A 16,666-nucleotide genomic window follows, 5' to 3' on the forward strand; every position below is an offset into this window, starting at 1 on the left:
CATCTTTGCAAAGTTTAGACTTTGTTGGCAATATTCTTTGGGACCCAAAAATATTGCATTATGTGGTGGACATCATTTGCACAAGTTATATCTCTTCTTTTACACCTAAGAGGCCAAGACTTTTTTGCCTATAAAAGGGAAGGCAATTAGTTCATTTTAGACACACCAACAAGACTTGTATTCAATTCTTGTTTCTTCCTTTCTTCCTTTATTAAGAGTGTTTTGTATGAGAGTTAGTGTTGCGAAGCACTTGTGTGAATCCTTTCTTTGGAGTGATCTTGTGAGGTTATTCTCTTAGGGTATTTGGGATTAATTAGAGTGTTTACTCTAATTTTGTACTCTCTTTTGTACTCTTATTGTTATAGTAAATTGCTTTTCTCCGCTTGTAGATGTAGGTCACTTTGACCGAACCACGTTAAATTTGTGTCTTATTTATCTACTTTAATTATTATTGTTATCAACTTCCATTGTCTTTGTTATTGCCAATATACCGTTGTTTGGCTATATTCCGCATTACCCGGATTTCCGATCCTAACAAATTGGTATCAAAGCTGGATCTAACCGGGTTAGTTTTAATAGCCAAAATGACTCTAACAAAGACCTATGTTGAGAAATTTGACCGAAGTGCAAACTTCGGAATGTGACAATTAAAGATGGAAGCTATCCTAATTCAGGATGGCTTAGACTTGGCATTGCAAGGAAAGGAGAAGAAGCCGGATAAAATGACGGATGAGGAGTTTGCCGTCATAGATAAAAGGGCAAAAACAGGTATCATTTTACCAGTGATTATGGACCATTCTGCTCTTACCATGACCTATAACTATTTGGATAAACAACATATTTTGAAAGGTGTTTCTGATGCTTATAGACTGTCAAGCCCAAAGGCTGTTAACAAGTCCAATGGGGAAGAGGTGGAACTCTTCATGCTACATATCATGGTTGACCAACCACAAACTATTAAGCTGAATGCACTCCACCTTTCCAAAGATGAGGCAGTACCATAGCCTCTTTATGATCTTCTTAACATTTACATGGAAGTATTCTCTGAACCAACTGCCTTGCCCTCTCAAAGAGGTATCTTCAACCATAGGATCCCATTGCAACCTGGGTCTAAACTAGTTAACATTAGATCTTATAGGTATTCTTACATGAAGTTTCTGTAGAAATCAAACCAAAGGCATGTGAGAAAAATTGAAAACCTTATATATGAAGAGGACGGTGAAAAATAGACTTTACCTGAAGCAGAAACTTTATACAATTCGTATGGGTGAAGGTACCTCTATTCTCTCTCATCTTGACACCTTTGATTCCATTCTTATGGATTTGAGTAATATAGATGATGATATTAAAGATGAGGATCAAGCTGTGTTACTGCTTTGTTCTCTACCCCCATCTTTTAAGCATATAAGAGATACTATTCTTTATGCAAAGGATAATATCTCTTATAAGGATATTAAATCTATCTTAAAATCAAAAGAACAGATAGATAGTGATATTACTGGAGAAGCTAGTGGAACTCAAGCAGGAGTTGGCTGGTTTGTTAGAGGCAAATTCGACTCCAATTCCAGATACAATAATTTAGAGTGTCGTTATTGTCATAAGAAAGGTCATAATATCTCTGAATGCTATAAACTGAAAAATAAAGAAAAGCATAAAGAAAGAAAAAATGAGCACAAAAATACTAACATCGCCGAAGCTAGTATAGCAACTGATGAGATTGAGGGAACTATATTTTTAGCAACTGAAACTAGTTTCAAATTAGACAATGAGTGAATTTTAGATTCCGGTTGTTCATATCATATGTGTCCTAGCAGGGACTTGTTTTCTACATATAATTCAGTTGCAGGTGGAGTTGTCCAACTAGGTAACAATGTTACTTGTAACGTTATTGGCAAAGGTACAATTCGAGTCAGAATGCACGATGATGTGGTGAAAACTCTCACCGATGTTAGATATGTTCCTGAGTTGAAGAAAAATCTCATATCTTTGGGCACTTTAGAATCCATTGGATGCAAATTCACAAGTGAAGGTGGAGTTTTAAAAAAAATTTAAGATGCTCTTTTGATCATGAAAGTACACAGATTTAGTTCGTTGTATACTTTATTGGGCTCCACTGTTATAGGCCCTACTATAGTTTCAGTATCAGACAACTTGTCTGAGTTTGATGGCATTAAATTTTGACATATGCCCATTAGGGCTTTTGCGGAGAAGATGGAGCAAATTTACTATATCAGCCAAAATTAGGCCAAGGTGGAGATTTGTAATTATGGCCAATATTTTGGCTAATGGAGTCCATCTCACATAAGCATAAGCATCTTTGCAAAGTTTAGACTTTGTTGGCAATATTCTTTGAGACCAAAATATTGCATTATGTAGTGGACATCATTTGCACAAGTTATATCTCTTCTTTTACACCTAAGAGGCCAAGACTTTTTTGCCTATAAAAGGAAAGGCAATTAGTTCATTTTAGACACACCAACAAGACTTGTCTTCAATTCTTGTTTCTTCCTTTCTTCCTTTATTAAGAGTGTTTTGTATGAGAGTTAGTGTTAGGAAGCATTTGTGTGAACCCTTTCTTAAGAGTGATCTTGTGAGGTTATTCTCTTAGGGTATTTGGGATTAATTAGAGTGTTTACTCTAATTTTGTACTCTTATTATTATAGTAAATTGTTCTTCTCCGCTTGTGGATGTAAGTCACTTTGACCGAACCACGTTAAATTTGTGTCTTATTTATCTACTTTAATTGTCATTGTTAACAACTTCCATTGTCTTTGTTATTGTCATTATACTGTTGTTTGGCTATATTCCACACTATCCGGATTTCCAATCCTAAAAATATTATATAAGACAAAGTCACAAAACATAAATTCACAATGCACACGCAAATAGACAAACATGTAAAGAATGTTGAGCGAGAACGAATAATATGTTACACACGCTTTTACCCAACGAATAAATCCATTTTACATACAATGAACTTGAAATGTGATACACGAATGATAAATTTTGATTATTTTAAGTAGGTGACTCAAAACTAGTGCATCACTTGAGATGCACAATTAACTTCTATTATGGTAAATGCTAGTAACTTTTAACACAAGAGTAAGTTGCTCTAGTGGTAAGCACCCTTCATTTCCAATCAAAAGATTGTGAGTTCGAGTCACCCCAAGAGCAAGGTGGGGAATTCTTGGAAGGAGGGAGCCGAGGATCTATCGGAAACAGCCTCTCTATCCCAGGATAAAGGTAAGATCTGCATACAAATTACCCTCCACATACTCCACTAGTAGATTATACTGAGTTGTTGTTGTTGTTGCCAGTAACTTTTAAGAAACTATCATGAAAGGGTCTGATTTTTGTTTCTTAAAGCAAGACATGATGTTTTTCTATTCGAAAAAAAAATCTTCCCCTTTTCCTTTCGTTCTCTTTTTTTTTTCCTTTCTAATTTCATCTTTCTTATGAGCTATTAATGACTAAAGAATCCTAGAAGAATCTAAGAGGAGGGAATAAGAAAGAAGCCCCATTAATTAAACTGGCCTACCAGTTCATTTATGAGGACAAAGATAGTAAACAATAACAAGGTCCTTTTTCGGCGTATATAAGTTAGCTCGACGCACATGGCATTTTGTATTCACACAGTTTTGTATTCACACAGTTTTCGGGAACAGACGGTACCTTAAGGGGTGTAATATAAACAGATTACTATAATGCAATTATTAGTAACTGTTTTCGCGATTCAAACTCGCACATATAAACAATTTTATTTTACCATTACGGCAAGACTCCAAATGTATATATTGTCCTTTTTTGCAATACAAGAAAGACTGCTGCCTAATTATTTTTTCCATGTCACATATCACACGACTCATATAGGAGCATGCAAATACATTATTAATCAATAATTCCGAAACTTCAATTTAACAAGACGCATGTTCTTGTAACTTGTAAGCTCTAGCAAAAGCTTCGGGTAGAAACTTCATCCCAAGGAGGGAACAGAAGCTTCACATTCCAACACTACTTTGCCATATTCGCAAATCTCCATTTGGATGACAATCTCAATAAGCTTTCACACACACCAATTCACTTTCTTTTTTCACATCCACATGCCCACTTTTGTATAGGATTGTATTGCTTGGCATTAGTGTAATTTCACAAGTAAAATTTGAAGAGGACGGCGAGTATGAATGTTTGCGATAGACTTGCTTAAAAGCTCCTTCATATAACATCCCAAATTTAACATTCAAAATTTTCTCCTCATTTTGTCTTTAACACTAAGTTAAGTAACATGATACGATTACTCTGGCTCCGAAGACTTTTAAAACAAGTAAAGATCATGACAATATGAGTAGTGTAGAACAAAACCAAATATTTCTCTCTTGAGAGTGAGATAAAGTTAGTACTACTATTATACTACTACCTTATTTACACAATCGGATTTTCCACCCATAGTTTAGCAAAATGACGTAACTCCTTCAACATGTAGTAACAGCTTATACGACGACGTTTATCTAATTTAAAGGAAAATGAAGCATTCCATAGAAACAAGAGGATTTTCAAGAGACTCGCCGGACTCCGGCGAAACCTCTTCTTTGGGTTTCTCTGCTCTACTACTTCCCCCATTCTCGGCGCTTCTCACCGGCGATTGACCACCAAGTTTCTCTTCTTCACGCGCCGCCGGACTTCTGTACCTCACATTCCGACGTTGTTCCACCGGTCCACGTGTAGCCGGAGACTTTGACCGCCGAACCCCACTGTCGATAGTACCTCGTCGGGTCCCACCATTTGGGGGACCCACATTGCGCCGTTGTGCCGTCATTCCCCTCCCCTGGACTCCCCTTGACGAAGCTGGAGACCTCCTTTTCTCCGGAGACGGCGCCGATCTTCCAGGCTGAGACCGGAAGCTTCTCTCTCTAACTCCGGGGATCTCGCCGGAGTTTTGCCTCTTTCTATAAACCCTAATGGGTGACCTCTGGGTTACTTCCCCGTCATCCTCTCTCTTCTCCGTCGCCGTCGCCGTTGTAGAATAGCTCTCAGTGAAACTACACATCTCAGAAGGCTCTTCAGAAACTTCAGGTTTAATCACAGCCGTTGATTCAAACTTCGTATCATCACAGGGTTTAACGACAACCGTTGCTTCAAACGTCGTTTCATCACTGGTGGGTTTAACGACAGCCGTTGATTCAATCTTGACTTGTGGAAAGTCAGCTTCTTTGTCGTTGACTAGTGGTACCTTTGGTGGGTGGTGGGGTTTGGGAATGGGTGTTTCAGAAAGAACTTCTTTCACGGTTTCTTCCTCCAACGGTGGAGGTTGCGGTGGAGCTCTGTCGTTACTGGCGGAACACGGCAGCGGGTTGCGGTGGTGTTTCTTGGAAGAGCTAAAACAGCAGCCCATTTTGGTACACTAAAATGGACACTTCAGTGATAGAAGTTGAATAAAGGCATAGTGGTGTGGTTTTGTCTAGTTTTGAGCAGCTTTAGAGAGGACCATGCCAAATATAGAGACAAAAAATGGTCCCTGTTACTTTCACTTTTCCAATTTCCTGCTCAGATATTACTTTTTGAGTTTTTCTTATAGATTCTTGAAATTAACAAAAGTTGCATTTACTAATATTTTTAATTAATAATGTTAAATTGTTTAAGTGTTTCAAAATGAAAATGTATAGGTTAGGACAAAGAGAAGTTGACCAAGCGACTCTTTCAATGAAGTCACATTATTCTTGTGCGACTTCATTATTAGAAGGTTGCTTACTGATTAATGATATCTTTAAAGTTAATTAGCTGTTCAACGGCTCTAAATAATTCTATGATATTCTTTTTTCAAAACTCCAGGATTTAGAAACTATGGAAAATATTTATTCACTTAAGACCGCTTATATAATGACATTTCACTATTTTCACAATATAGCTATGGTTAAAACTATTGAACCAAATAATATAGAGTATAATGTAAAGAAAATTCTTTATTTTTAGTCAATGTATTGTCGAGGCAGGGGCCAGGGAAGAGTGTGGGGCGGATGTTGTCAAAGTATTGCTTTGTGCTTGATTGAAGTATGTGGGGCTTGGTTTGAATGGAGAGAGTTTCTGTCCAAAGGGAGCAAAAGATTTTGTTGCGTAACTGTGACGATGGAATTGGAGGCGGATATATGATTTCTAGAATACGAATGTAGCACGAAAAAAAAAAAATATTTTGTCAGAAATGATCACTCTTCTCCATAAATTCATTGTATACCATAATTTGAGCCTAAATTTGCCTCCGGAATTCATTTCACTGTTTCACCATTGGATTCTTGACTACTGGATTCAATCAAGATGCCTCTTCATAAGCCTAGTATAAATTAATAGATCTCATATAGTTTTCCTGAACTTTTTAGCTACCTACCACATATTTTCCAGCATTCATTTATTGAGTGCTGGTTAAAGCAACAAAGGTTAAAGTCCGTAAAGTTTTTAATTAAAAAGTGGAAAAGTAGGTAATCATTGTAGGAAATATTAGAAACATAGCTCCATCATAGCAAATAAACATTGCTTTTAGGAATATTGAATAATTAAACTTTTGGACTGATTTTAATGCTAGATTATGAGGGGTCCCTCAATTGGTTTATTTTTTGAGTGATTAATTTGAGCCTATAATAGCGGTGGTTCACAAATACTGTAACGTATAATTTAATGACCTCAAAAGCAATAAAAAGTTTTCCCAAAGCATTATACCACGAGGATTATCTGTCCCTCCTTTGGGATATACTACAAGGTCCACAATCCCCCACACTGTTCATCGCCTAAAGCATTTGTGCTTTTTTTGAATGCCCATTCCAACATTCCATTTGCCAACTCCTCAATTCAATTGGGCACCATTGACAACCACAAAAGAACATTAACATACAAAACAAACAAATGAATTATTGAAGCGCCAAAAAGATTGAATTGGCTAAATGAAGAAAAAGAAAGATTGGAAATGGATTGCAAAAACATTAGACTATGACGAGAGACGATAACATATAGTAGTATTTTATTGGCAATTATAAATTTCCACATCAATTTATTTGTCCATAAGAACTCAGGTGCTAACAGTAAATTTATCGCTAAATTTGTTCTTAGCATGAAAAATCACGTTTCTTCGAGAATGACAAGACAAATTTGTCTACACAAGATACTAAATGATACATGCATGATTCAAGGCCAAAAAAGTTGAGAAATCTTCTTTGTTTGAAAAGGCGAGCACCACCGACAAAGTTCAACCAAATAGAACTGTAGCCAAATCAGAAAGTTTCTGTAGATAAAAAGATAAACTTTGGTTTTATTTGGCAAACACATGTTTAGCCATAGATTTTGCCTATATTTTGGCCAAATCTCAAATCTTAAAACCAGCTCAATAGCTGATTTTGGGCCAAAATATTACTATTATATTTTTTAAAAATTACCCCAAAATTTTGTATTTTATAAAAGAGCCCACCATTTATTATTTTGTAATGATGTTGTTTCGTCTTCTCGGTCTCTGATAGTGTATCATGTAGTTCATTATAAAAATGATAATTTTGTATCAAATTTATTTATGTTCAGGACTATGATTTGCGATAATATAATGAATGTTATTGATAATGGCACTGTTGGGTATTTGTGATAGTTTTTAGAACTTGTGGGTATAAGTCATGTTTCATGTTTTTCCAAACCAAACTTCACCCAAAACAGATGTCCAAACACATTTTCATCTTCAAATCAAACTTCACCCAAATCAGATTTTTTCGAATAAATTTGGAAATCTATGACCAAACGCTAGCTAACTTCCCTGTTAAGCTTTCTGATACTTATGATTGACAATGTAAAATCAACATTCGCTGCCACTTTGAATGCCTCAAGACTTCAAGGGTATTGCAAACAACAAACTCAGTGTAATCTCATAAGTGGGGTCTGGAAAGAGTAGTGTGTACGCATATCTTACCCCTACCTTAAGAATAGAGAGGTCGTTTCCAACAGACGCTCGGCTCAAGGAAGATTTCAAGGGTATTACAATTGAAAGAATAATACACATGGTTAATGTACAACTGCATGAGATTATTTGATGTAATAGCAGCTTACACGAGGCAAATGTTACAGCCCATCAGACTGAATACCTACATCTTTTTTTTAGCTCCTCTCCCTTTGAGGAAACATGGCTAAAGGAAACAAGAGTCAAATGGCTACCTCAGCGTTTCAGTCTCAAAAAATGTTGTGTGACCATCAAATTTGCGTCCGTGCAAAGAGATGCCATATATCATCTGAAGATAAGAAGCTAGGACGAGGACGCTGCACGATCAGATTCTATCATGGATTTAATATAGAATTCCCCAGCCTTGTACGAGGACCTAACCATGGGGCCAGAAGCCACATATCGGAATCCCTGCAGAAACACAGGAAGGCACATATTAAACAGTATTCAAACATATTGGTGCTGCCTTTGATGTAAAAAGATATAGTGAAGAAGCATATTTCAAGCTTCAAATTCAATCATGTCACAAAAAAATAAAGCAATTCCAACTACACCTTGCTAGATGATGCCGTTCAGAAGTAAGAAAAATAACCAATCCATTGTATATTTTGAGCAAGGATACAGACGTAATTCTCAGATTATCTGTTAACTGTAAGACAAGTTTAAATGTTTGATACTCGGAATTGACTCGATTAGCTAATGAGTTGATTTAAACTAAATTGGAAATCAAATTTATCTCAAGTTATCTAGTGTAAAACGAAAACACGTGTTTTGTATTAGACCCAATATATCCCTCTTTTTAGTCCAATGAACCAAACATCTGCTTCCTTGTATTATAAATCCCGTGGTTATAATCCCGGTATAACTTGTTCACCAACCAAACAACCCCTTAGGACTTCACACATTAAACGAATGGCAATGATCTGGCAAGATCAGACCTTTTCACTCATAAAAATCTTCAAAAGCCAAGACGCAAATATAATACCTCACTCAATGAATAGAGAGAATCCCATTCACAACTAAAGCCATTGAACCCTCATCGGTGAAAGTACTGAGTAACCATAATGTGCCTCCTCAAAGGAAGGCAAACTCACACCATAATCCGCAAACGTTCACAGCCCCTTTCAGACCGTCCATTCCAATCCCAACTGTCTGGCCTTGGAAGGCATAAACCAATCTTTCTTCCTTTGCATTCCAACTGCGCAGAAGCTATGATGTCTCGTGGCAGGTCAAATATGGTTTTGCCTTACATGCACTCATGTAGAAGACCAACTAACCCATCACAACTTTTAACTTAAAGAGATAACATCCAAATACATCCCGTCCCTTCTAATAATTTAATAATCAAGAAAATCAGGATATCCCTCTTCCATAACCTGGAGCTGAACACCAAAGGTAAAGGTAAAAAGAGAAAATATGCTTACCTTTTATTGATATTAGAGAATTAAATGGAGAACTACAGAGACAGCTCCTGCTACGCTGTTAGAAAGAAGACGTCACTGTTGCTTGGATCAGTATGAGGCTCTAAAATAAAAAAGTTCTCAAAATTAACCTAATTTTTGCTTATCGCGATTCTCTTCTTTTCTTTAGTTTATACGCTTAACCACAAAACTTTTCTTCCTTTTCTCCGTAAATGAAAACCCAAGAGCTTCAGATTGCTCCCTTTGCATACTCAGAAATAAGTTGTCTGAACATTGAAAATGAAATAGAAAGAGTGCGAGAATAGCAGAACAGTCTGAGTAATGAGCTAGATAACATATGTAAAGAAGAAACAAAAAGGACTTCGAGGATTTGCCACTACTCAATATTGTACAACAAATGGCAAAGAAATTAATTATGATGATGCTCCTTCAGCCTTCAGCTAATTTATTTGTCTCACTTTCTAATCAAAGTTGAACCTTTTCAATAGTAGCAAACTTACAACCTCCATACCTTAAAACAGATTAAACATTGAGAAATATATTTTCTTTAGTCGTGATATAATTTATTCATCTCTGATATAATAAATTCATCTCAAGTAGTATATAATATATTAACCACTCAGTAACACGATATGCAGGAAGACATTCGATAACAAAAATGAGGAGCATAGACTAACCATTTGCGTGCCAAGAACTCGATAATTCTCAAAGGCTTCGGGAGTTATGTATTCAGAAACAGGCATGTGACGCTTTGATGGTCTCATGTACTGACCAAATGTCATTACATCAACACCTGCCGCACGTACCTTTTCCATTGTTTTAACAACTTGTTCAGGAGTTTCCCCACAGCCTAACATTATTGAAGTCTTTGTCAATGTACCGGCAGGGGCATAGTCCTTGGCCATCTTCAGAACGTCCATGGACTGCTTGAAATTAGCACGATGATCTCGTACTACACTCTGAAGCTCTTCAACGGTTTCAATGTTGTGAGCAAAAACATCTAATCCAGATTTTGCAACTTTCTCTACACACCCAGGGTCTCCTAGAAAATCTGGCGCTGCAGGATGAAATCAGATAATATCACGACCTTTTTATTTGACTATGTGATCAGACAGATAGATACATAAATAAATAGATACATTAAGTATGACGTGTACAATTTGAAATGTCAATATGTCATTCACTATTTCTTTTCTTGATTAAAACTTTCAGAAAGAAGGTAAATATGCTTAACACTGAGAATGGCACTTGGACAAAGGTAGCCATCACCCTATTGCAAAAGTCCCTGTTTGAGCACCTAGAATCCAATTTATTATTTTAGATAGGCCAAATACATAAACAGCCCCTCACACTTGGTACCGGTTGTCACTTAGACACTTCTATTTTACTAGTGATCACTTCTTCTTTTTATAATTGTAGCGTCTGGGTCAACTTGCGTGCACCTCAACTAATTCTATAGGATACCTGCTACCTCCCACCAACACAAGTACTGAGTACGGATAAGTGTGGATTTTAACCACTTATTAGTACCTTTTTGCTTTATATTTTAGTCCGAAAGTAGTGATTTTTGTCTCCGAATCTAATGAAAATGTGTGAATTGCAGATGTGCTGAAGAATGTGGGCTCAATGAAGAAATCTAACTAAAAAATGAAATGTTCCAGCTAAGATCAGTCAGGAGGAAGAATGCAAAGAACAGTGCGGTCCGCAAACCAAAAAGTGTGGTCGCACTTGAGGTTCGCACTGTAGACTGAAAGATCAGAGAAGATGCAATCGAACAAGTCTGAAGCCTCCTCAAAGTGCGCTCCGCAACAATTTAGTGCGGCCGCAGAAGCTAATGTGCAACCGCAGAACTCCTCCAACTGAAAGCACTCGCAACAGTCACCTACCAAAGTGCAGAACCCTCCGGAGGGTACTTTTGTCAGGAATTTCAGAGCATTATAAATAGACGTGAAGCACTTTTAGGGCATCTTTTGTACTGTAGCAACAGCTGGTAGTTAGTTTTAGCTATTTTGGGCAACTCGGAGCTACAATTAGAGAAGATCAACTAATTTTCCACTTTACTTTTAGTTTTATGTCTTTAATTACTTCATTCTTTTTATTTTTTTATGTCAATTACTATGAGTAGCTAGATTTTATCTAGGGTTGTGATCCAACCCTAATGTGTAAAACTTATAGGTGTTTAATATTCGAGCTTGTTATTGATTGGGTTGATGTTATTTAGCCTTGTTTATGCTTTATAGTTAGAATTAATGGTTGCAAACATTGATTCATGCCTATTTGACTTTGTTCTTACTTGAGAAAGAGGAATTTAGTCTAGAAAAACTCGGCTAACAAGAAATTGAACTAGTTGAAGTATCGATTAGTTTGATTAAAGGATTTGAAGTAGAGATAGGGATAATCTAACTTGGACTCATATTCAATTGTTTTGATTGCTACTCATTTAGTCTTGAGAAAGCCAATTTGGGCATAATCACTCTTTAACCGAGAGGTATTGAGTGGGTATTTGAGCATTGAGAGTCATAACAAACCCCGATCTACCAAGCAAGTATAGATTTACTCTACCCACTAGGTTTACACATAGGTTAAGGTTACAACCCTAGGCATTTCTCTATTTGATAAAAACATCAACAGTTACTTACTTTTGTTTGGAAGCTAAATTTAGTTATTTCGAGTTTCTTTCTCGAGTGTTTACCTCAACGCCCACTTTAAACTCCCTGTGGATTCGACCCCGACTTGCGTTGGGTTTTATTATTGGAACGACCGTTTCATATTCCTTAATTTGGTGTAAATTGGACGTGATCAAGTACCTATGGCCATCAAGGCTTGGATAGATGGGAAGAGATCACCTAGAGTTTTTGCCTCCATTGGGATTTGAGCCTGATAATGGTTCTCAATTCACTTTCTTGACCCTAGGCCATACCCTAGGGTGCTAACTTTACCGGTGATCACTTGAACACTTCAACTTGACAAATATGTGTCTCGTGAATACAAGTGTCTGACATGTATTTGGCTGGATTTCCAATATGGGGCCAAATATTTCCGTCATACCAAAAATTGAGGGTCAGATCTGTGTTATTGTCCAGGCAAAGGAGATTCCAATTTAGTTAACGCTGCCAAACTACCAATTTAATTAAGGCTGCCAAACTGCCCATCTAGGTATTGCTTAACTGACAAATAAAAGGGACAAAAGTTAAACTTCGATAATTTGCACTCCCTCTGTTTCAATTTATAATTTTATATGACAACTTTACTTATTAGTCTGTTCCAAAAAGAATGACACATTTCTATATTTGGAAACAATTTAACTTTTAAACTTTCTATTTTACCTATTTTACCCTTAATGAAAGCTTCTATAGCCACACAAATGTTATGGCTTCAAAAAGCTTTTAACCTTTATGTTTTAAAGACCACAAGTTTCAAAAGATTTTTTTTCTTAAACTACGTGACGAGTCAAAGTGCATCATATAAATTGGAATGGAGGGAGTATATATTTAGTTAGTTAGACAATAGCAGGAAAAGCACAAATGTTGTCTATAAACCAGATCCTTAATTAGCTATAGGACTTCGAAAACATTTTGTGACCACTAGCTCTTCTCATTTTTAAAATATTGTTTTTCCACTCAAACAGAACATGTAATACCCCTTTTTTATTCTTAATAAATTTAGTTGCTTCACATTTTCCAGCTTGATAAAGTTAGTTGCTTCACATTTTCCTAGTAGACACATTTTTCAATAACTTCTGCGACACTCAAACAGACTGTTGACCGCTTCTAGAATTTTGGGATAGCTACAATAAGGTATAGATGCTTTTGTAAGTGATTTATAAGTCAAAAATTGTACATCAAAAGGAAGTAATACCTTCAATCATGTCTCACAAATAGAATATCTAGATTCTCACAAGAATCAGACCAAACAAAATATGTGAGTTTCATACTTCAGAAAGAGTCATTATTTCAGCTTGTTGAGCTCCGTTGGGGGCATTAATTTGTCATGGGTACAAGAAAAGGATAAACATTGCCAGGCTACCAGCTGAAAAATCAGCCACTCATACAGCCAAGGTCCACTAACAACCAGCTGAAGATAACCAAACCAAAGCAAATCTAATTGAACGCACAGGGAAGGAAAGCGGAAGAGGGAGGAAGAGCCAAAGAGGATGAAGTACAGGAACTGAAGAACATGTGCGGATGACAAGAAGTTTCATTCTTATTACAATGCTAGATGCGCAATGGTTGTTCAGTCGCTGCAACAACAAAATAAGGAGCACAGCTTATTTGTGTAAAGCAGATTGTTGTCGTTTATCAACCTAATGGCAGTAACTTTGTTGAAATTTTGTAAAGACTGTCTTACACATCAGATCAAGCACAAAGGTACACGAGCAAACAAAGTCTGAAACCGTATAAATGAAGTTCAAAATTTTTTGGGGTTTAGGTCTGGGTAGAAAGTTCAGAAGGCATGTAAAAACAAAAAGTAGCACTTACTAAGTGCTTCTATGAGCATATTTGGCTTCAATGCCTTCAACTTCTGCACTGTCTCAGTGAAATGACCGCTTCCTTGATCAGGTAAATCATCACGGTCAACACTGGTAAGTACAACGTAATCTAAACCCCACGACGCAATGGCCTCAGCCACATTGGCAGGTTCATTTGGGTCAGGAGGAGGTGGAGTGCGTGATGTCTTCACATTGCAGAATCTGAAATTTCAAAGAGCAGAAATTAGTCAATGATTGTTCACATGGATCAAAATCCTTGTTATCCGTCCCTAAAGCAAATTTAAACCCCAGCTACTTTAAGACATCTCCTCTAACCTTCCCAATAACCAACTGTGCAAGTACACTAAAACAGGTGCGCTGAGAGAAAAAGAGAGAGATAAGCCATGAAAAAACAAAAAAGAAACCTTCTGGTTTCTCATCCCCTTTCTTACAGAAGCCCTTCAAAAACCCACTACACTCTTAGCAACATGGCTGTGAAAGTCTAAACTAGCTTTCTATCCATTATTGTTATATATTCAGTTCCTTAAGACTATCCACTGCAATAATATTTTCGCATGTCAATTCATTTCCACCATTCAGCTCATTTAGCATTATTCTTATAGACAGTACTCAGTAGTGTCTAGGAGGCCAGGTAAAGTGTTCCCATGTTATCTACTTTGTTGAACATATCAACAAAGATATCAAGTTCGGTTCCTTTCTCACCACAGAAACATAAACGAAGTGGCAAAGAGATGAATCCAATCACGCTTACACCTTCCTATAACTTCCTTCCCCTACTCCCCCCACCCCAAACAAAAGAGAAGTGTTTCCCTTTGTTCTAAGTATCAATTGCCAGCAAATGCAATTTTTCAAAAGAACTGATCTTTCTTTTTTACAACGCGAAAAAAACAATCTTTATTTATGATAAGGAAAAAAAACAATCTTTTCCCATAGCACAGATTCCCTAAGCACGGAAGATGCGATCATGTACAGCAAAAAATCCAAATTAATATCAATCAACTATAACTCAATCCAAAACTAATTAGAATCAGCAATAAAATCAAAATGCATAAACAAAGTTCAAAGTAATGTACATGACCTGCAACCACGGGTACAAGTATCACCGAGAATCATAATGGTAGCGGTAGCAGTACCAGTTTCACCACCGGACCAACACTCTCCCAAATTAGGGCATTTAGCCTCTTCACACACAGTGTGAAGTTTCAATTCCCTCAATTTCTTCTTGATGTGCGTGTATTTCTCTCCTCCAGGTATGGCTTCCTTCATCCATTTCGGTTTTGGAAGCGGCTTCTTCTTCGTGCCTACCTCAACCGAGTACTCTTTATCCGATTGGAGCCTAATGAAGTCCGATAGCGTCAGTGATTCCGCTGCTAGCCGGTGGCGGAGTCCCTCGAGGGTTTGAGCGTATTGAGGTGGGGAGGCTGGTGTGGCGATGGAAGAAGAGAAGAATTGAGGTAAGATATAGTGGTGGTGGTGATTGTGACGGGATTTGAGTGATCGGAAAACGAGGGATGTGAAACGGGAATTCATTTTCCGGCGGATTTGGATGTGCTATTGTTGCCGGATAGAGGGGAGAAGGATTAGAAAAATTGGATTTTAATTTCCCGGCGGAAATTGGATGGTTGGAAAGGTGCGGGGCCCACGGAATGGGTGATCTGGTCCCACCCATCGATCTCTAAGTAATGCAAGCACAATCTATTGCATGTGTATGCTAATTTTTTTTAGGATTTTTAGGTATCTGGACTAATTTTTATTTCACACTTATACGTACAGGTATCTGATGAGCACACTCCACTTCAAACCAAGAGGTTGTGAATTCGAGTCACCCCAAAAGTAAGGTGGGTAGTTTTTGGAAGAAGAAAGTCATCTATCGAAAACAGTCATCTATCGAAAACAGTCTTTCTACCCCAGGGTAGGGGTAAGATTTGCGAACTCACTATCCTCCCCCAGACCCCACTAGTAAGATTATATTGGGTTGTTGTTGTACTTATAGATACAGGTATAGAGTAATTCTAATTTCCAACTACCAAAACTTAGGCGGATAAAAAAAAATTACTTAATAGAATACAGAATTTGCTTAAAATATATATTGAATAGCTAAATTTTAGGAAAGAAACACAATTTGGTGCGACAATAGATTCTTAACGGAAAAAGCCCACAAACAAAGAAGGTTGGTATATAGAGATTAGTTAGTACTTAATATTTATTTTATCCTGAAAATTTAAATTTAAATTTTTAATTTCAGGACAATTAAGGATATTTGTATCCTAACTAAAAAATTAAAATTCACAATACATTGGTCAATTCCTAAATAGCAGCCTTTAAAGTGGCTACATAGTGTCATTTCTATGTTCTCAACATGGTGAGAAGGGAGCAAGTGCACAAATAGTCATTCTCATAAATGTTATTTAAAGACTAGTGAGTACTTATTTTGTCCTAAATTTTTAAACTAAAAATCTTAATTTTAGGATAATTCAAGACATTTTTGTCCCGGTAAATTAAACTAAAAATTTGAAATTCAGAATGTTATGGTTAATTACTAAATAACAGTCATTCAGAGTGATTATCTGGTGTCATTTCTACAATGAGAATAAGGCTGGCAAGTGGGCCGGTCCAGGCCTGGGACCGGCCCGAGACCGCGGGCCAAACGGCTCAACGGGCCAGGACCGTTTGGTCCGATTTTAGCGGGCCTAGTCCGGTTTCGTGGGCCGGTCCTATGATTTGGGCCCGTCAGGCCCGGGACTGTTTGGCCCGTCAGGGTCCGGGACCGGCCCGGACCCTTAGCGGGCCAAACGG

The 16,666-nt window shown here is 37.2% G+C and overlaps 2 protein-coding genes across 2 annotated transcripts; both read right to left on the minus strand.

The window, feature by feature from the left end:
- Positions 1-4,291: 4,291 nt before the first annotated feature.
- On the minus strand, positions 4,292-5,533 carry LOC104113246 (peptidyl-prolyl cis-trans isomerase CYP63). Its single transcript, XM_009623357.4, has one exon. The coding sequence runs from the start codon at positions 5,387-5,389 to the stop codon at positions 4,511-4,513; it is 879 nt and encodes a 292-aa protein (XP_009621652.1). The 5' UTR covers positions 5,390-5,533; the 3' UTR covers positions 4,292-4,510.
- Positions 5,534-7,977: 2,444 nt separating this feature from the next.
- Positions 7,978-15,536, minus strand: LOC104113247 (lipoyl synthase, mitochondrial). Its single transcript, XM_009623358.4, has 4 exons — positions 14,949-15,536; positions 13,860-14,071; positions 10,059-10,438; positions 7,978-8,371 (listed from the first exon to the last, which is right to left on the minus strand). Exons 1-4 carry the CDS (start codon positions 15,398-15,400, stop codon positions 8,264-8,266), a joined length of 1,152 nt encoding a protein of 383 aa, XP_009621653.1. The 5' UTR covers positions 15,401-15,536; the 3' UTR covers positions 7,978-8,263.
- Between the last annotated feature and the right edge of the window lie 1,130 nt (positions 15,537-16,666).

This window comes from Nicotiana tomentosiformis, chromosome 7 (assembly GCF_000390325.3).
Source record: "Nicotiana tomentosiformis chromosome 7, ASM39032v3, whole genome shotgun sequence".
Classification (NCBI taxonomy): Eukaryota; Viridiplantae; Streptophyta; class Magnoliopsida; order Solanales; family Solanaceae; genus Nicotiana; species Nicotiana tomentosiformis.